Source organism: Cupressus sempervirens, chromosome 2 (assembly GCF_028749045.1).
Source record: "Cupressus sempervirens isolate cs-2001-9-10 chromosome 2, ASM2874904v1, whole genome shotgun sequence".
NCBI classification, from domain to species: Eukaryota; Viridiplantae; Streptophyta; class Pinopsida; order Cupressales; family Cupressaceae; genus Cupressus; species Cupressus sempervirens.
The window spans coordinates 373,624,955-373,646,837 of NC_143119.1; the positions used below are offsets into that span (position 1 = coordinate 373,624,955).

General features: G+C 38.5%; 1 protein-coding gene across 1 annotated transcript in view; it reads right to left on the reverse strand.

The window, feature by feature from the left end:
• The window catches only part of LOC149572694 (uncharacterized), a 173,764-nt gene that overhangs the window by 97,608 nt on the left and 54,273 nt on the right, over positions 1–21,883 (reverse strand). Inside the window, exons 3-4 of the mRNA XM_089813776.1 lie at positions 9,035–9,261; positions 8,600–8,932 (exon numbers count right to left, since the gene is read on the reverse strand). Coding sequence (XP_089669902.1) covers positions 8,600–8,932; positions 9,035–9,261 — 560 coding nt within the window. The remainder of the gene's footprint in view (positions 1–8,599; positions 8,933–9,034; positions 9,262–21,883) is intronic.

Consider the following 21,883-nt stretch of genomic DNA (forward strand, 5'->3'; position numbering starts at 1 on the left):
GGTCTAACTTTTGTCCTCCCTAGATTCGGCTATATAGTGGTCACCAACTGCTGCAAACTCCTTGTAGAGGTTTCTAGATACCTCACTTATAGAGACCTCTTGTTCCTCTTTCTCTTTGTTCTATGATGTAGTCCTCTTAAACATGGAAACCACCAATTCATTCATCATTTTCTAACTTTCATCCAACCTTTTCAAATTTTGTTTAAGCTTCTTCATATCCTTGTCCCACTACTTCTGGGTACTTGAAGTAAACATGATTAACTAACTGATTAAATGTCCAATCTACCCAACAAGATGTAATGTCAATAGCTCTTATACCACTGTAATGACCTTGCTCAAATCTAATTGAAAACTTCTGATTGAAGGTTCAAGAAATTTTGTCAAACACTTTGCATACAAGGGTCATATGACTGATATAACTTTTCAGTTTGCTAAAATGACTCTTTCCTTCAATTTGCATCAATAAGAATGCTTGTAAGAAGACTTCAGATTGTCTAAACAATGACCTAACATGAATGTCCAACTAATTTTGGTAATATTCAATGCATATATATGATCTAAGCATGAGAAATAAACACCTACAGCCAACTGGCATTTTTACAAACAGTTGGTATGCAAACTAACTAGCTGATAATAAATGATATTGAATTGCTCAAATGACACCAGCAACTATTATCTCCTTAATTGCAATGAAATTTCTAATACAATGCTCATGAAATATGGCCAAGACTCTTGGCAATTACATGGATTACAAAATATGATAATGTTGGTATAATGCACAACTGCGGCTGAAACTTATAACACTTAAAATGTAATGCTAACATGAATGATAAACAAAGGAACCTGCAAAAATGATGATCCCTTAGAAAAGAGCTGATGAAAGAATCAAGTTTCAAACAAAATGAACTTCTCTTAGGCCCAATCGATGCTTTCACCCAGCCGCCCCTGTTCTTGCCTGGCAATACTTTAGAAAAATAAATGCAGCCTCTAAGCTCCTCGAATTTGTCCTTGAAATGATTGTCTCGACGACAGCAATTGAATGCAACAATAACCAGAACCATCGGATACCTCTAAGTGAAGATATGAACAAAAATATGTTTCCAATGATGCCCCAGCAGCAATATATCAGACTTCTAAATAAATTGTAGATGCTGCAAATCACCTCCTCAATACAAATTCGTTGAAGACTATGAACTCCAAAAAGTCTCCAAAGAAAACACCAATCAATATCATACAAAACTTGGCCAAAGGCCCCAAAGTTTTAACCAATGAAGAACAAATGAAAGTCTGAAGTAACTTTCTCCCCAACTGCAATAATTCAAGTGATATTTCACACCCTCAAAATTGCCTACTAATTGAGAGTTTTCGTTCGCAATGGTCAATTGTGACTACTGCAGAAACCCTAGGCTCCACAACCATCAAACATCAACATCAACAACAATAAATCTGCCCGGAGAGAATGAAGCCAAGGATGCCTATTTATTCTTTTTCTCCACTTTCTCCAGAAACTTCTAGAACATTATTTTATTTATTAAGTGACTTTATAGGATATTTTATAATTCAAGTCACTTTATTAAATTAATTAAATATAAAGTTATCTTTTAATATTTATTTATTTGATAACTTTATAAATAATTAACTTAATACCACTTATTTATTTAATTAAAATTATTAATTAGTCATCCTCATTAAATATTCATTATTTTGGACAACTTAATTAATTAAATTAATTAAATCAAAATCCTCCAAAACGGGGACATTACATTTGGTGTGAAGGAGAAGCCATTCGAATTGAGCTAGCGTAAAAGCAAGCTCTTGGAGATTGATATTCATTCTTGAGCATTTTATTATTTGGTATTGTTTGAGCTTGCTGAGAGAACGGTTTTCTCTTGGTGAAATGGCACTTTGAATTGGTTTCTATGCCAATGAATTGTGCAAAGTTTGATAATTTTACTATTGAATTGATCTGAGATTTGTAATTGGCATTTTGAGCAAGGAATTATTCCCAATTTTCTGTTGTTGGAACATTTGTGCATGCTGAAGGTTATTTTATTACTAGGAATTGGAACAGCTAGCCATTCTGAGTATACCGAGGCAGATTGAGATCTTGTTGAGCACTCATATTTCCTAATGTCAAGCATTAAAGAGGCTGCGATTAGCCATAGAAAAGCAGCATTTTGGTTTCAAGGCTGCATTTAGATTCATAGAGGCATCATGGGTGTGTGAAGGATTTGCATTCACAACTCCAGACCTGTGTTTCATCTGATAGAGGGTCCTTTTCATTGTTAGGAAAATTTATGATCATTAATCCTCATTATGGAACCCAACATTGCATACCAGCATTACCATCATAGTTAAGTGTGAGCCAGCAGAGTTCATTACAGTAGTATCCGAGCGGTTTTTTGCCATCATGTAGGGTAGGGAAATAATTATTATTTTGGTACTACTGGTGTTATTTGAGTGACCAGCACTCTTGCAATTGTTTTAGCTATGGATAAATACAGGAAAACTAGTAAACAAGGGAACTTGTTGAAAAGCATGGCTAATTTCAGGAAGTAAAAAAGTGCCCAGATGGAAAGAATGGAAAAGTTTAGACAAAATCAGGAAAGGATCGATAAATTGCTTTCAAACTTGGCAACTATAGATAGTTGTGCACAATATATGACATCCTTTTTAAAAGGGTTTACATCACAAAATAAATAAAAATTAGAAACAAAAGGTCTCTACAGGTGGGACATCCAGGAATCTTTACAATGAACTTTCATCAATTAGTGAATGGCAGGTAGCTGATCCCATAGAGACAAAAATCAGACTTACATTAATGAAAAAGTGGGCACTCAGTTCTGATTTTTTTGACAGCAGTCTTATGTTTGAGCCTGCTAAGGAAATTAATGATAGGGCAAGCATGGAGGATGTTGTAGGTATCACTATGAGTTGTGACTCACACGATAAGAGTGTTAGTTTTGAGGGTTGCATGGAAAATGCAAGTTCTTCTACTTCTGATTTCTATGACAGTAATGAGTCATGTTTACAGTAGCATGAGATGTCTAGGAGTGTATAGGTAGAGGATGTTGGTACTCCTGATTTGGGCACCACTGATGATATCTATCAAGATGACTCATGTTGTGGTTTGTCTAACTTGTCATACCAGAAATTAGTAAATGATCCAAAGATGTCATTGGTTGATGATAGGTCTTAGGATCATGACTCACAAGGACTTGCAGTTGCATTGATATAGCAGCAGCTTCTACATATTCAAATGAGACATTTGTCAAGGTACCCTGTAGCAGTACCTCGGTTGTTGTGTGTGAGGATGATAACACACATGATGTTATGTGTCATGAGGTGAGCAAAGCATAAACAATTTCCTATTACAGTGTCAAGTTTGGGTCAGAGGACATGTGTAGGAGTCACTGGTTACAAGTTCCTTATCATTTTATTGGGCAGTTGAAGGTTAGCGATAGCATTATTGCCACAACTTTAGAGCACTTTGATGTTGCCTGACGGATGTTGGCTACCTAAGGTTGGAGAGCTCTTGGGATAGATGGGCGCTATGATCATGGTCTTTCCCTTGAGGAGTTTCATGCTCTCAAAGAGGCTATCAGGATTATGAGACATAATTATTTACAGTTGTTAGCAGATTGGGATTTCCTACTAAAGAGAGACTGTATGCATTATGATGTCTTGAGGGGAAAGGAGTGTTTACCGTATGGGGTAAACGGTTTATTAATGCATACAGAGAATAGACAAGAACATGTAACACAGCATTACTCCTTTTATTATTTGCATATATGCCGAAGGGATTACATAGTGCTTCCAATGATGATTACAATCATCATCCAAAGTCCATTCCGGACAGTGTACATATACCATTCTGAAGAACCTTCCTGAAGGGGCCCGTCGACTACATAAAAAGAACCTTCCCAAAGGGGCCTGTCGGCTACATAACAATTACCGACAACATCAACCCGTCAACTACTCAATATTTACCGACAACATCGTCCCCCCCAAAAGATAAAGTCGTCTCCGGACGACAATTACAAAATATCCGAGACAAATTAACAAAACAAAATACATTAACTGACTAACTACAACAAGATAGATCTGTTTCTATCACATCACTTTCACATTCGTCCCATGCTTGCACCAAACTGGTCTGCAAACCACGTTGCATCTGTAGCCTCTGCTAACTCAATATTGTCTCCTTAATCAAGCTGACCTTGATAACCACCCATACTGCTTTCTCTGCTTCCAACTCCTGGGTATCCTGAGCCAAGTATCACTTTACTGCCTTCAACTAGATGATCAGCTCCCCCCGAGCTCTCTATGCATCCACCAAGACAACTTCACGTCCAACACCTACTCCAAGTGCCTTAAAGCGTATCACCCCTCTCGAAAGGCTTGCTCTGTTGTTCTCTCCACCTCTGGTACACAGACACTCGATGCCTGCAGCAGCTCCAGGTCTCATCAATTGGTCATACTTCTGACGACTGATAACTAAAATGACAACAAGGAGGTTGATGAGCTCACCCATGAGCTTGACGTGACTATGAACTCTTTGCGATGTACTTAGTTGGCCCTCTAGGTGTCACAATTACATTTGGATGAGGTTACCGTGGAGTTGAGTAGAGTACAGAGTTCATTAGTTACATATTCAATACATACGTCTACAGTGACAGTTGATGATGACCATACATTCATGTATTGTAGTGATGGATGTGTTAAGGATGTGGCTACATGTGTCACTGCTTTACATGCAGTGGATTCAGCTGGGATGAGTGCTTTGATCGAGAGTTGCAGAGAGCCTCTTTTTGTATCAAGTTCTCCAGGATTGAGTCCAATAACAATTCATACAAGGCATATTTTTGAGTCCTTGTGAGATGGAGGTGGATTTGTCAATAAGTTGTGTGACAATTCATGACACTACTCCCTCTTCTTCATAAAATACATGTCAAGTATCCTCTGGTTGGGAGGTTTATTCTCATGTTTGGTTGTTTCCCTCTCGGAACAATCATGTTATTTCATCCCATGTAGTTGATTTTGTTCAGCAGTTTGTTGAGCCTCGGAGGAGGGATCAACTAAGGATTTCAGGAGAGAAGATTGATTCAACCATGTCTCATTTTGCACGCACACATAAATATGTTGAGTATCTACTTTGGAGAGTCAAATTTGAGGAGACAGTATGGGGTTGAGGCTAGTGCTTGTATTCATGACTTGAGGTTCATCCAGAGGGCTTTGGAGGCACTTAAGTTAGAGTACCTTCACTTGTTTCATGATAGAGAGTATGCTATTGGGAATGTAGATAAGCTTGGCAACACATCTTAGTGATGAGTCGTTGATAGAGACTCGAAGCTTTTTATCGTAACTTCACAGTGAGGAGTGCTCATCATTGCTCTTTTGATCCACACATAAAGCACTTGGTTATGCAACAATGTGGATGGGTTATGGGATCATACCATTCTTAATGGAAAGGAGATATGTTGTTTTCAGTAGATGGAGTTAGTCGTTGTAAGTTGGCAAAAGACTATTTGTAGAGTTAGTACATCCCTGGCGGTTTAGTAGAGGATGGATATCTTGGGTATGGTTTGGACATTTGTGGGAGTTCATCCCTGTAGTACAACTAGGCTTCTTACTCATGGGGGATTGGTATTGTACAAGAAAATTTGGTCTATCAAGTGTTTCTAGATATCCTTTCTTTCTAATGATGGATGGATGGATGTGAGCCTTGTTTATACTGGGATTCAGGTGGAGGCAGGTTCAATAGTGCAGGTTGGATGGGTCCCAGCAGATTGGTTCACCTCTACAGCATGATGATGTTGGGATCTCATTACCACAACTAATGCCTTGGATTATTTTCCTTGGTTGGCATAGGTTCAGGATTTGGGATCCCAACATACTTTATTGCACACTCTTTAGGGTGTTGTGGGATCCTTTAGGTGCATAGGGATTCCAGCTTGGAATTACTAAAGAGTTTTGTAGTATGTACATGTTGTGGTTTATTTGTAGTTTCATTTATGATTCTCATGTGCAAGGTTTGGTTAGATGCACAGTTCAAAGCATAGAGTTTGTCAATGGGTGGTTGTCACTTTTGTGTAGTGTTGGTTATCAAGGTGCTTCAGCAATTGTGTTTCAACGTAGGACATTTACCATTCTTCCTTTGGCTTTCTAGTTCAGTGGAGATTGCTTGGGGACAAGCAATTTTAGGCAGGGTGAATTGTATTGTCCCCATTTTTTAGTTGCATTAGAGTTCATAGATTTAGCCTATCATTGGGTCCTTGTAAGATGATTCTACTGATTAGAGGACCTTGTTGTGGAGTTATTTGGCTCTCCAGTGGCGAATTGTAAGTTTTGGCTCTGTTTTGAGGGACTTATCATTTTTAGTAAGTCAATAGATGATTCCAATGAGCTCAAATGATCTAGAGGAGTTATATGATGCTTTGAAATATTACTTTGAACTTTTGGTTTGGGCTCCAAGATTCTTAGAGGGAGCATCTATTTTCGGTAAGTCACCTAGTCGGGACCATTCATCATCTTTTATCATCAAGATCACTCATGCTATCAGATTTTCAATTCTGGTGTTGTTAGGCCATTTTCACAAGTTGGTTCTACTATTGGTTATGATTTAATTATATTTACTAAAGTTGTTATTTTAATTGAAACTGTTTAGCAGGCACCTTAGTGTTATAGCTCGTTGGAATCAGGATGAAAAGTTTTAAACCATGGGCACATGAATAAAGGACCTTGTGTGTTAGATATCATCATATCAATGAAAAGGTCATTTTTTGAGCAATGGGTGAGTTTAAATTAATATAGTAACTTTATTATTTGTCAAGATTGAATTATGACATAAAGTTGCTTTATGAGAAATGAAATATTTTAAGTGAAAAGTGTAGACATGAAGCCACTAGCTGTTTGGTGTGAAGGAGAAATCATTTGAATTGAAAATATTACAAAAGTACACTCCTAGAGATTGATATTCATTCTTGAGCATTTTATTATTTGGGGTTGAGTAGTTTCAAGGGTTTGAGCTTGCTGGGAGAACAGTTTTCTCTTGGTGAAATGGCACTTTGAATTGGTTTATATGCCAATGAATTGTGCAAAGTCTGAGATTTTACTGCTGAATTGATCTGAGGTTTGTAATTTGCATTTTGAGCAACAAACTATTCCCAATTTGCTGCTGTTGGGATGTCTGTGTGTGCTGAAGATTATTTTATTACTAGGAATTGGGACGGCTAGCCATTCTAAGTATTCTGAGGCAGATTGCCATCTTGTTGGGCACTCATATTTCCTAATGTCAAGCAATAAAGTGGCTGTGATTCCCTATAGAGAAGCAGGGCTCTGGTTTCAAGACTGCATTCAGATTCACAGGGCCATCATGGGTGTCTGAAATATCTGCATTCACAACTCCAGACCCGCATTTCATTTGCTAGAGGGTCTTTATCATTGCTGGGCAGAATTATGATCATTATTCTTCATTGTTGGAACCCAACGTTGCATACCAGCATTACCAGCATAGTTGCGCCAGCAGGGTTGATTACAGGCTCCCTATTTTCCTTTGGTTGCTCATTGTTATTTTTGCCAACAGTTATAGTAAGTGGGTTTTAAATAAAGCTTGTTTGCTAGTTTTTGCATTTATATACGATATGGCATTGATCCTTTTTGACCATCCAGCTTGAATCATTCTGATAAAAAATGGCCATCCATGAATGCTGTCGTGTAATGGTTTACCCTTCTTGAATCTTTTACAGGAGGCCTGTAATAAAGAATCTTATTTAGCCCCAAAAAAATCTGGAAGTTCATCAAATTTCACAATGCATCGTCAGCCATGAACTTTAACATGCGAGGGAAGGTCCCAATCCTCATTGTATTACTACTGGAAATGTTCAAAAATACAACCAATGCCCTGTATATACAAGTTCTTTTTGTGTCTACTAAGTGAAAAGATATCTAACACCTGAAGTAATAAAACTTGGATTAAATAAAAAAATGTTGTTATTAGATGTGTTATCCACAGCATTGACAACTAAAAGTAAAATAATATATCCGGAAAAACTATATACAAAATTTTATATATTGACAATTCCTATGGAAAATGTCAGTCATAGCAAAAGAGGACAACTTCATGACATGGGTATAGAGAATCAGTCAGAAGTATCAAATGTTCTGAAGACTTGAATAAGGATTGAGAGCTTAGAATTGTCTTTCTTGGCAACTGGTTGTCCACTAACTCGGGAGAGCATCAAGACATATGTTGGAAACTGATGACTGTGTATCAGCCAGTTTATAAAGGCTACCGCAAGTTTTGCGATGTCTAGTTTTATAAAACCTCTTTCTGTGAAGACCAACTTGTTTTTAATTATATAATTTTAACCCTAGGTCTTCCCAATCTTATGTACCTGTCAACAGTTATCTTTGGGAGAAGTTCAACTTTGTTGCCTAGTCGGGTCGAATGTAGAGTATCCTAGTGATGGCTCGGAACAGTATGACCTAAAATGCTGATCTTAAGAAACATATGCTCTCCAATAGTGTTCTTTCTATAAAAAATTGTTCCATACAGAAATTCCAAAACTGCAAGTCATCTACAGACATTACTACACACCTGTTACTCACAGTAAACATCTCTTCATTTTGGTTCATTGTAACATGATCAAGAGGGCAATATCTTTCTCCTGTTTCCTGATCATGAAGAACTGCATGTCGGTGACTGAAAGTACCTCTTTCAACATCCTGCCCACTCAACCTCACATGATTACCCTCTACAACGAGAGTTGCAAATGCAAGAGCTTCACCAAGAGCCCAATCAACACCTTCCCCTTTTTCAATCATCTGCATACGTTGATCAAAAATCCTTTTTACAGCCCTATGTGGCTTGAAATTTTCTGGTAAAGAAGTTATTGCTTTTCCAACATTTTTCAATATCTCTGGTTTGACCCTACAAAACAATGCACAAGTGATTCAAAACCTCTAAATAATAGTAATGTCCTTCCAATTCAAATGTGCGAACAGGGCTGAACTTCAAGAAAGGAGCCAATACCCTGTGTTACGTATACGAGATAATTGCTCAGGTGACTTGAAGCCAGCCCAGTATGCTGATAGCCAATCTCGTCGGTTTGGCACATAGTCTTTGCTGTTTACAAACTCTTCAGTCAAAATTGTGTTAACCTTCTTGTGTAAATCATTAATTTCTTCCTTTGATAATTGCCCTGATTCAATTAGCTGCTTTTCATACACATCAAGTGCCCGTGGATGATTTCTAATCACCTGCTCACAAAAAGTATAAGCAAAGTTTCAGTGAGCTATTACATGGACAAGAACAACAATTTAAATTGGCTAATATGATTAGACCACCCACCAGATACCAAAAATAATAATAATCAGAATCCATTCAAAAACATCAACAAAGCTAAAAAAGGGATATATTGGCACCTAATGAAACCTGAACCCATGCTTTTTAATTAACAACAATTTGAAGTGGCTAATATGATTAGACCACCCACCAGATATCAAAAAAATAATAGTCAAAAATCCCATTCTAAAACATCAACAAAGCTAAAAATAGGATATATGGGCACCTAAAGAAACATGAACGCATGCATTTTAATTAAATATCTTGCAACTTTAAACTTTTGACATAACAAGAAACTAAATTCAGATTAAAATAGAATTTTGAAATCGTCAAATTACATTTTAGTACTTATCTTATCCCTTTCTACAATAAGGATATTGTATCAATTTTGTCCATGTGATTTCCACAGCATAGTCAGGCAAAGGAAAAGAAAGTGGCTACAATATCAGGACTAAAAAAGTAACAGATGACATTTATATACTCCCTTGCATAGTTTTAAAATTCAGTGAGTACTTGCCAGAAATGTTTTCTGACAAGTTTAAGCAACATAAATACGGCAGCACGTTTTAATAAAAAAGTCATCCCGCAAGTAATTACGAGATAAACTAGCTGGCAGGTTTTTAAAAAAAAAATTGACATTTTTTTCTACCAAAAATTGCAAAACTCCCACCATTAACTTTCTGAATTTGTTAAACATACACAACCAAAACCATCAAAAGAACAATGCATGTTGAATGAGAGAAGTTAAGCAAACATAGAGGTGGGGATCAAGCTAACTTTGCACAACCAAATCAGTAAACAGTCAAATGTACGAACCAAGGAAACCATCAAAACACCATTGCAAATTCTCCATTGAAATCAAAACACTTTATCTAACAATCTAATCTCAAAAAGGAACTACTAAACCAACCAAGCACCAAGATACATCAAATAATCACCAAACTTCAATGATAATTCTGATGTCTCACTAGCTCTTAGCACCAATCTCAAAATTCCACTGCTTACAAATGAGAAGCGAGGTTTTTGTATAGGTACTTGATTAGAACAAGTGTCCCCGATCAAAACAATACCTGATGGCCCAGATAATGCCACATCAACCCTAATTAGAGTTAGGGCAGGGAGAAAGAAGGAATCTACATGAATGAAACGAATGACATTGACCAATCATGAGGAATTCATCATCTTAGTGAGAAATAAATGCCCACTACGCATGTCCATCTAGCAGAAGAGTGGAGTAAAATGAATAACCACTATGCATTAAATGAACCCCTCCCTAAAATAGTTTATATTTCACTTTGTCGTTCGAATGCTAGAATCTACCCAACATTGTCTCTAACTCATCTACACTAACAATTAGTGTTGATTCTTGTTTGAATTCCAAGGCTTTCATTGCTCGTTCAAATTTTCTCAAGCTTTCCTCCCACTCTAGCAATAAGTCTTGGGTTGTGTGCATGTCATTTGAGAAAGTGGAGAAGTTCCCAAAGTCATGCTTTGTGAAGAAATTCACTCAAAAGGACTCCAATTTTCTCTTTAGGTTGTTGACAGTCATTTCATTTTCAGCCAACCTTTGTGATAGCAGTGATATAACACTGTTGGAGACTTCCTATAGAATATTCTCAACTATCCCATTCAATCAAATGGATCCCCAAAGAAATGTTCAAACATTTCCTTTTCCATGATCACTACGCCATACCACCAGGTAAAACCATATACTTCTCCTTCCCTAATGACCCCACCATCAATCAGTACTTGCCTAGGTGTCTCCATCAAATCTTGTAAGTCTGAGATGATGTCATCCTAATAAATGTGTTCATCTTCCCATGCCTCATCCATGAAATGAATCATGCAAAGAATGGTTAGTGCCCTGTCATGAACTCACACTAATTCCTCAACATGTTGTATGCCTCATTTTGAATGCCATCAACCTAAACTTCTACACATTGAGCAACTCGTCTAATCCTATCAATGCCCTCTACAAATTCAATTAGAATAACTGAATAAGAAGCAAAAGATGGGCCTTCTCTCACTGGATGAGATAAGTTGTTTATGTATTTGCACAAGCCCTTGATCTTGCCTTTCTACCTCTAATATCTACCTTCGAGCTTCTTCATTGACACAAGGCCGTGGTATCTCAAAGATAAAAACCCAAGCTACCCTTTCTAAGAGTAACACACGGAAGCTTAATCACATACACAACAAGGAACATGAGGCTATATGCAATAGTTCAATAGGTATAATTATTTAACTTCGCATATGCAATCAGCAACATGCCCGGTTGTGAGGCCTTCCAGGCTGTGGCCTCATATAGAATAAGAATTACAATTCAGAGACCAAACTCACATCTTCTATCTTCTACTCCTATGGATTATGCTTTCCTACATCTAACCAAGCTTTCTTATATAGCCAACTAAGCCACAAGTTGGCTAGTCAAGCATTTAATTACATCATGGGTCCAATCTTAGAAGAGTAAACGAAAACCCAAGCAATGGACAACATAAGATCACGCACACTTAAGGATAGGTCCACATGGGAGTTAGGAGTCTGCTCCCAACTGCGCAAGATGCCACGTCATCATCAAAAACTGTGTGAACAAAAACAACATGCCTCACTGGATGAAAACTATAGGAAACAGAGACCGCAAAGCATGGCACAGAACTCGAAGAATATGAAACATCGGAATGCATGCACTTAGGACAAGGATCTATGATAGGTCCTCAACATGATGTTAACCACACACAATCGGAATTCAAAGACAGCAATGGCTACTTTGTGAACAACAGACTAGTACAAGAAACAAGAAATATTTTTTATTGATGTAAGATTGCTCGTTAACCCAAGATGCTCTTGCATTAGACACCTGGGGTAAGAAGAGAACTGATGTCCACATCAGGACTCAAGAGTGCTCTGACCTAAATCATAAAGATCCAGTTCAGCCTGTGATATCCATTAACTACCTTCAACTGGTTTTCCTTTCTACTGAACATGATATTCCATGTAATCCTTTCCTCTGGTGCTTCTACTTACTCTTGTATTCAAGATCTATTCAATCCCCTCCTCTTTCTTCTTTGGATAATCTAGATTATCAATTAACTCACATACTCAAAGATATCAGAAACGTTGAATATGGATGAAATGTCCATATCTTCTGGCAACTCTACTTCAAAGGCATTTCCATTGTCAAACTTTCTCAGAATTTTACAAGGCCAAAACTTCATCTTCAATTTGTTGTATGTTCCAACTAGAAATCTGTTTTTCTTCAAATGAACCATTACTTGATCACCTTCATTGAAAGATTTATGTCTTCTCCTCTGATCAGCTCATTGTTTATATTCCTAAGCACTGTTCTGCAAGGTATCTCTTACATCATCATGCAAATCCTTTATGAAACTCACAAAATCTTCAGCATCAGCACTGCTCTTTTCCTCCTTACTCAAGTTTCTCAGTATTGTAGTTCCTCTAGGATGCAATCCATTTGTGGTCTCAAAAGGTGTCTTTTTAGTACTTCTATTCACAGAGTTGTTATATATGAATTCAGCTTGTGTCAAGACCAAGTACCAATTTGTAGGCTTACTTCCAACCAAGCATCTCAACAAGTTACCCAAACTTCTATTCACAATTTCTGTGTGTCCATCAGTTTGAGGGTGAAATGTAGAACTAAACTTAAGCTTATTATTTAATTTATTCCAAAGTGTCTTCCAAAAGTATCCAGTAAACCTAGTATCTCTGTCTGAAACAACTGTCTTCAAGAATCCATGCAACCTCAGTATTGCTTTGAAAAATAGTTCTGCTATATGTAATGCATCAGATGTTTTCTTGCAAGGTATGAAATGTGCCAAAGCCTCTCTGAGTTCTAGGCAATCCAAGTACAAAATCCATGCTTATGTCTTCCCAAGGTCTGCTAGGAATAGGCAAAGGTGAATACAATCCCTAATTCTAACTAGTTCCTTTAGCTACTTGACAAACTACTTCTCACAAATTTCTAAACATCCTTATACATCTGTGACCAATAATATCTTTCAGCAATCAATTTCAATGTCTTATCAATTCCAAAAAGTCCAAGAAGTCCACCACTATACTTCTCTTTAATGATGTTACTTCTCATATATCCTCTAGGTATGCAAAGTTGAATTCCTTTGAACAACATGTCATCCTAAATGAACTAGTCAATCCATTTATTTTGTTCAATTGTCAAATGATACTTACAAGCTTTTCAAGGATCTGCAAAATCAAGGTCAATTTCATATAGATTCTTCAAATCATCAAAACCAAGCACTTCAACCTTCATTTCTGTTAGCAAACTCTTTCTACTCAAAGCATTAGTAACTTTGTTTGATTGTCCACTTCAAAGGTGACATTCTACAAATATTCTACCCACTTCATATGTCTATGATTTAGTTTGTTCTACCTTCCAATGTATTGCAAGGCCTTATGATCTATAAACAAGAAAAATTCCTTAGGCATCAAGTAATGTCTCCATTTCTTCAAAGCTTGAACAATAACGTAGAATTCCTAATCATAAATTGAGTATTTCCTTCTGGCTTCATTCAATTCCTCACTAAATAAAGCTACAGGTCTTCCTTCTTGACTTAAAACAGCTCCAATTGCATTCCCACTAGCATCACAATCTACATGCCTTAGTGAAATTAGGCAAAGCAACTATAGGTAACTTTGCAACCTTTTGGTTTAATGTTTCTAAACTCTTGCTTGCTCCTTGTGTCCACTTGAAATCCCTTTTTTCTCCCCTTAGTCTCCATCATAACATTACATACTGAACTGAAATTTCTGATAAACTTTCTATAAGAACTTGTCAACCCATGAAATGATCTAACTTATCCAACAGTTGCAGGTGTAGGCCATTCCAATATAGCTTTTAACTTCTCAAAATCCATATTCAAACCTTCATCTGAAATCACAAAACCAAGATATACTAGCTCCTCTTTCATAATGCAATATCCCCATCATAAAATAGATTATTAATCAAAATATTGTTAATGGGCCGATCGATTTAATATATCTCAGACCCATTTTTGTTTTGTTTATGTAGTTTGTGTTGTCGTCGGCTATTTTTGTACACCCTCGAAAAGTTTTCCCCGACGGGTATTTAAGTGCGGCTTGTAGGTGGTCTTTAGGTATGCAATTTGGATTATTTTCTCTATACTGCAAATTCCTGTTGGAATTCTCTGTTGTTTGCCATTTCGGAAGTGAAAGATCTTCCCTATTTGGTCTTTTCGGTTTCGGTGGGATTCAACCCTCACCCTATTCCGTCGCTTGTAATACTTCGCTTGGATCTGGCAAATTGGAGCACCATCATATTGCGAATTGGAGAAGTCATTATGTTTAATTTGATCAAGCTCTCTTTGTGTGAATGAATAAATTCCTTTTCAAAACATTTGTGTTTTACTTCGTACATTGTTGTTTGCACTTCTATTCACCCAAGCTCTGTCCATTACTTAGTACGGCCTCCATAGTAAACCTTTTGTACGGCCTCCATTGCCATCTACCATACGGCCTCCATAACAACCCTTCCGTACGGCCTTCATAGTTACCCCACCATAGAGCTACTTTACATACCGTACAACCTTATTTCAAGTCCATCATACACTCCCTCAAGCTCCACTATACGGCCAGCATTGCATCCGTATGAATAGCTTCCTAGAACCATATAGTCACCCCATTGCACCGTACGACCAGCATTACATCCGTAAGGCCCAATTTTCTCATCACTCCCCCACTACTGTACAGTGTACGGACATCATTTCTCATCACATTCACTTTGAACCATATGACCTCCATCTCCTTTTGCTAACCATACAATATTTTCCCCACTCCTGTCCATACTACTACCTAGCAGTCTATACAGCCTCTGCAACAACAGTTTCTTGTCAGGAAATCATTGGGCACAGGAACATTACAATGGTATCAAAGCTTCGATCCTGCCAGCCTGTGGACAGTGAATAAGAGTTTATAGCCGGAAGAGAAGAAGAACCCATTTCGTTGATATAATGGCTACCGAACTGGAACCCCCAACTGCCGAACTCGTGGCACTACTAAGAGAACTTGCGAGGAATCAGGCACAGCTCAATGATATTCAACGAGTCATGGAAGAGACTCTCACGAAGTTGGCAGTCAATAAAATATCTGGAGAACAAAATGGTCACAACGCAAACTCGGTGTCAAATAACACAAACCCTCATCCAGCACGCTCTCGACCTTCCATGTTGTCTTTTCCCCCACGGACAGAGACACCACCTCGAGGGAAGCAGCTAACCTTTGAAGAAATGCAAAAATAGTTGAGAGAAGACTGGAAGAATGCAAATTTTGAGAAAGATATATCCTACAAAGACTATGCAGATTTGAGAACGAGATATTCGGGAGGCGGAAACAGAGGATATTTTAATGATGGTCTCGAAAGGAAGTTGAGTAAAGTAAATCTGTCACCATTTGACGGCTCTAGATTCATATTTACACAAGCGTGGATAATGAAGGCAGATACTTACTTCCAACTTAATCCCATGCCAGAAGAAGAAGCAATTAAGTTTGTGGCCTTACACTTAGAGGGAGTTGTGCATGAATAGTGGCATCACGACACCATCACACTACCGCATGATCAAATAAATACCTATGCGGAATTCACTCAGAGATTGATAGATCGATTTGACGGTAAATTTTTGGTACTCAATTTCAAAGATTTTGCACAATTGAGGCAAACTGGATCAGTTGACCAGTACATTGCAGAATTTCAGAAACTCTTTGTTTTGGTCATGGACATTTCTGAAAGAAGACGAGTAGTGCTCTTCATGGACGAACTGACAGAACCACTAAAAGGTTGGGTAAAAGGGTTCAATCCTACCACACTGTCGGATGCTATTAAGAAGGCAAGGAGTATGGCATCATCAACAACATCATCCTCACGAAGTTACTCACATTCCAAACCGCCAGTGTTTCCGAGGGACAAAGATAACAAACCTCCACCAAGAAAGTCATACGTGGACGAAGCTACTAGATAGGAGCTCTGAAAGAAGAAACTATGTTTCAACTAAAAAGGACCATGAGAACCTAGGCATAGATGCCTCGAAAAAGGAAAGATCCACTACATTGAGGTCGTGTCTGATGATGAGGATGAACATAAAAAAATACCCTCCGAAGACAACCAACACCACGACGACACCAACATGGCTAGTTTTAACCATACAGAAAGAATTGCAACATTGGTATGGCACAGAGGAACTATCGCCCTAGCTGATAGCTCGAGGTGCACGGTTTTTTGTGTATGGGGAACCCTTCAAGGACAAAGGGTTATGGTGATGCTCGATAGCGGAGCCACTCTGAACTTCATAAACTCATCCATGGTGAAACAAAGAGGTCTACCTATGGAGACGCCCGCAAGATTCCAGGTCAAGGTTGCCGGAGGGACTCTTCTGCCCTGCACACACCTTGTTCCTCAACTAAGTATCACAATGGCGAATCACACAGTGACTGAGGATTTCTTCATAGTGTTCCTTGATGACATGGAGGTTATTCTAAGCATACAGTGGATGGAGACACTTGATGAATACACTCAGAGCTTCAAACGGATGGACTTCACTTTTTTTGTCAATGGAAAGAAGGTTGTTCTCTATGGAATGGCAAATGAGGGTTCGAAAAAAAAATTTGCACATCGGATGGAGGCAATTTTTCGGCGTGATGACGCTGCTTGGGCTGCACATTGTTTTGTTCTGACAGAACCTATAAAAGGGCAACGAACACCTCCCCAGGATGATGATCCCCAGAATATTTTGAGCGACCATGAAAGTTTTTATAGACATTCCTCCCAGCATACCGCCTCATCGAGGGTTTGAAAATATTATCGAGTTGGAAGCAAGAACCAAGTCAGTCATAACCACACCATACCGCCATCCCAAAAAATTCAAAGATGAGATCAGAAAGACAATTCAAGAATTGCTAGAGAAAGGATGGATCCGTCCCAATTCTAGCCCTTTCGCGTCATCAATGGTATTGGTCAAAAAGGACAGGATGATGCGCATGTGTGTGGACTACCATGCATTGAACAAAAAAACAATAAAGAATAGATATCCCGTTCCAAGGATAGATGAGTTGTTGGATGAATTGCATGGCGTAGTCTATTTTTCGAAAATAGATCTCTGTTCTAGATACCATTAGATCTGCGTGAGGGAAGAAGATGTGGAAAAGACAGCCTTTTGTTGTCACTACAGGCATTATGAGTTCCTGGTCATGCCGTTCGGATTAACGAATGCACCTACTACATTCCAAACATGCATGAATCGCATCTTCAATCAACAATTGCATAAGTACTTACTAGTATTTTTTGATGACATTCTTATCTATAGTAGGACATGGAAAGAGCACCTGAAGCATTTGGATGAAGTCATAAGGATCATGAAGTATCAGTCTTTGTTTGCCAAGCATTCCAAGTGTGAATTTGGTATGACACAAATATTGTACCTAAGACATGTTGTCAGTAAATATGGAGTTCAAGTTCATCAAGAGAAGATTTAGGCTATCCTTGATTGGCCTCTTCCAAAATCACACTCACGGAGTTGCGAGGATGTTTTGGACTGTGCAATTATTACTGGAGGTTTGTAAAAGGGTTCTCTCAGCCCAGTGCACCATTAATAGATCTGACAAGAAAGAGGTCCTTCTAGTGGAATGAAAAGGCACAACTCACTTTTGATAAGCTGAAGGAAGCAATGAGCACTCGTCCCGTGCTTGCTTTACCCGATTTCACTCGACCGTTCATTATGGAGCACGACGCTTCTGGAGAAGGCATTGGCACAGTACTGATGCAAGATAGACACCCCATAGCCTATGAGAGCAAGAGCTTATGCAAACAGAACGCTTATATTCCATCTACGACAAAGAGATGTTGGCCATCATACATGTACTAATCAAGTTCCGATAGTATCCGGTGGGTGCCAAATTTGTCGTTCGTACGGATCACAATAGTTTGTGATATTTTCTAGAGCACCGAGACTTGAAGGAGAGGCACCAAAAATGGGTAAGCAAGGTTTGGGTTTTGATTTTGACATTGAATATGTGAAAGGAAAGAACAATGTGGTTGTAGATGCTTTGTCCTGGAAAACCTGCCATCTGCTTACTAACCCAAATTTCAACTGACTGGAAAGCAAATTTGTTGGTAGAATATTCCAAAAACACATTTGCCTATGAGCTAATGGATGGCAACACCCAGGATGATCGGTACAAAGTGGTAGATGACATCATTTACTATAAGAATCGGATATTTTTAGTGTCAAAATCCAAATTGAAGCAGAAAATCTTGAAGGAGGTACTCAACTCACCCTTGGCAGGACACTTGGGCTTCCTCAAAACTTAGAGGCATCTCAGGGAGAGGTTTTCGTGGAAAGGTCTTAAAATAGACGTATTGCAGTATGTAAGAGAATGTGCGATCTACCAGCAAACAAATCCGAACATACTCTACTTGTCAGGTTACTGCAACCTCTGCCAATTCCAGAACATAACTGGGAAAGTATCTCAATGGATTTCAAAACTAGATTTCCCAAGGTGAACGGAAAAGATTGTATCTTCATGGTGGTTGAAAGAATGACAGTACGAACATTTCTTGGCCATCCCCTCAAATTTTCAGGCCGCACAAGTTAGTGATCTATTTTTTAGAGAAGTCTTTCGTCTGCAAGGTTTACGCCGAAACATTGTCAGCGATCGGGATGGGTGATTCATCAGTATCTTCTAGACAAAACTATTTTTGTTGGCAGGGACAAAATTTTCACCAAGTACTAGTTATCACTCTCAGACAGACGAACAAACAAAGGTTGTGAACAAATGGCTCGAAGGGTACCTTCGGAACTATGTTTCAGCACAACAATGGGCGTGGGTCAAATGGATACACTTAGGGGAGTATTGTTACAATACCACATACCACGTCCATCGGGATGACACCATTCAAAGCTCTATACGAGTACAAACCCCTTTCCTTCATCGACATAGTTTTGGGAGACAGTCACGCACCAAGGGCAAGGGACTGGCTTCAGAAGGAACAAGACATCCTAAGATACTTTAATGAAAACTTACAACGGGCACAAAATCAATAAAAGATGTACATTGATAGGCACCGAATAGAGAGGGGTTTCGAAGTAGGAGACTTGGTTTACCTTAGGCTCCATCCATACCGACAATCCTTATTGAAAGAAAAGGGGAAAGAAAAACTGAAGCCATGATTTTATGGCACTTATTGTGTAGCGCGTCACATTGGTGAAGTTGCCTATGAGTTGGAACTTCTAGAGGGGAGTCGTATTCATAATGTTTTTCACATTTACTGCTTGAAGAAAGCTGTGGCACAGAATGTCAAGTAGCTACAAACCTTCCGCCACTCAATGAAGAAGGAAAGCTCATATTGCAACTAGCAGAGATTATTGAGGTACATGAGAAGACCCTGCGGAACCGAATGGTGAAGTAATATTTGGTATGCTGGAAACACTTGCCGCTGGACAACACAACTTGGGAAGGCAAGCACATTCTACAACATTCGGCATTGCGTTTTCTTGAGTACAAGCAAATTTTGGGATGAGAGGACTATAATATCTCCGTCATAAAATAGAGTATTAATCAAACTATTGTTAATGGGTCAATTGATTTAATATATCTCAAACCCATTTTTGTTTTGTTTTCGTAGTTTGTGTTGTCGTTGGCTATCTTTGTACACCCTCAGAAAATTTTCCTCGACGAGTATTTAAGCACGGCTTATAGGTAGTCTTTAGATATGCAATTTGGATTATTTTCTCTATACTACGAATTCATGTTGGGATTCTCTATTGTTTTCAATTTCGGAAGTGAAAGATCTTCCCTATTTGGTATTTTCGGTTTCGGTGCGATTCAAACCTCACCCTATTCCATCTCGTGTAATACTTCGCTCGGATCTAGCAAATTGGAGAACCATCATAATGTGAATTGGAGAAGTCATTATGTTTAATTTGATCAAGCTCTCTTTGTGTGAATGAATAAATTCCTTGGCAAAACATTTGTGTTTTACTTTGCATATTTCGTACATTTTGTTGTCTGCACTTCCATTCACCCAAGCTCTATCCATTGCTCAGTACGGCCTCCATAACAAACCTTCCACATGGCCTCCATTGCCATCTGTCATACGGCCTCCATAACAAACCCTTTGTACGGCCTTCATTACTACTGTATAGCCTTCATAGTTACCCCATCGTATGACTACATACCATACGACCTTGTTTCAAGTCCACCATACACTCCCTCAAGCTCTCCATCGTATGGCCAACGTTGCATCCATACGACTAGCTTCATAGTACCATACAGTCACCCCATTGCACCGTACGACCAGCATTACATCTATATGGCCCAATTTGCTCATCACTCCCCCACTACCGTACAATGTATGAACATCATTACCCATCACATACACTTTGAACCGTACGGCCCCCATCTCCTTTTGCTAATTGTACAGCATTTTCCCCCTCCTATCCTAACTACTACCTGGCAGCCTGTACGGCCTCCACAACAACAGTTTGTTCTCAGGAAATCATAGAGCACGGGAACATTGTACATAAAGGAACATTTCTACAAGTTAATAAATAACTTTTCCTCTTTCAACCTCTGTAACACTTGTCTGACATGCTCAAGATGTTCCTCTTTAGTCTTACTAAAAATCAATATGTCATCAAGGTATACAATCACAAATTTGCCCTATAATCTATTCAAAACTTCATTCATCAATCTCATGAAAGTACTAAGTGCATTAGTTAAACCAAAAGGCGTAATTGTTAGGAACCTGTGTGTTCCTTCTGTTTATTAGAGTAGTGTTGTTGGACGCATATGCTTTGTAAGTCGTCCCGTGAGTATATTTTATTATCCCACATGCATAGGTAGTATTACTTTTCTAGATCGTACCCAGTATATAAGAATAGGTTGAGGCCCTTGATGGGCACGAACGAATTTATTGTATTGAGCTTGCTCAAAGGAGGTTACCCCCTCGAAGTGGCCTGCGATCAGTTGATTCACTCTGAGTTCTGCTATTCTGTTATTTCGAGCATTCTCACGATATTGCTATAAGGAGGTTCTTCACATCTGGTATCAGAGCACTCTCTTGGGCTCGCTGGGTGGAAATTACATCAAATTTTTTTTTTTTCTGTCGTGGCCTTTAGGTTCCTCTCACTTCTAATATCTCTTGTTATTGCAATAACTCTTTTCAGTTGTTCTGTCTGTGAGTGAATTTTTCTACGTCGACTGTTCGAAAAAATTTTTAAAAAAAAAAAAAAAAAAAAAAAAAAGAAAGAAAAAGGAGTAAAAATTTTTCTGTTTTTTAGTCGTAGCTTCCTTGTTTGCTTTCTGTTTCTGCTCATACTTCCGCAGAACGTCTGCAATATCATTTCGCATACTTCCTTCCTTGGCGACCCAACCCCAAATTTTACATATCAAAGCCCTAAATCCCTCATTTATCTAATTTTAGGGTTTGCCCTATCTTTTTCACCTCTCATCCAATCGCCACCAAACTGAGCCACAAGATTCAATTCCTCATTT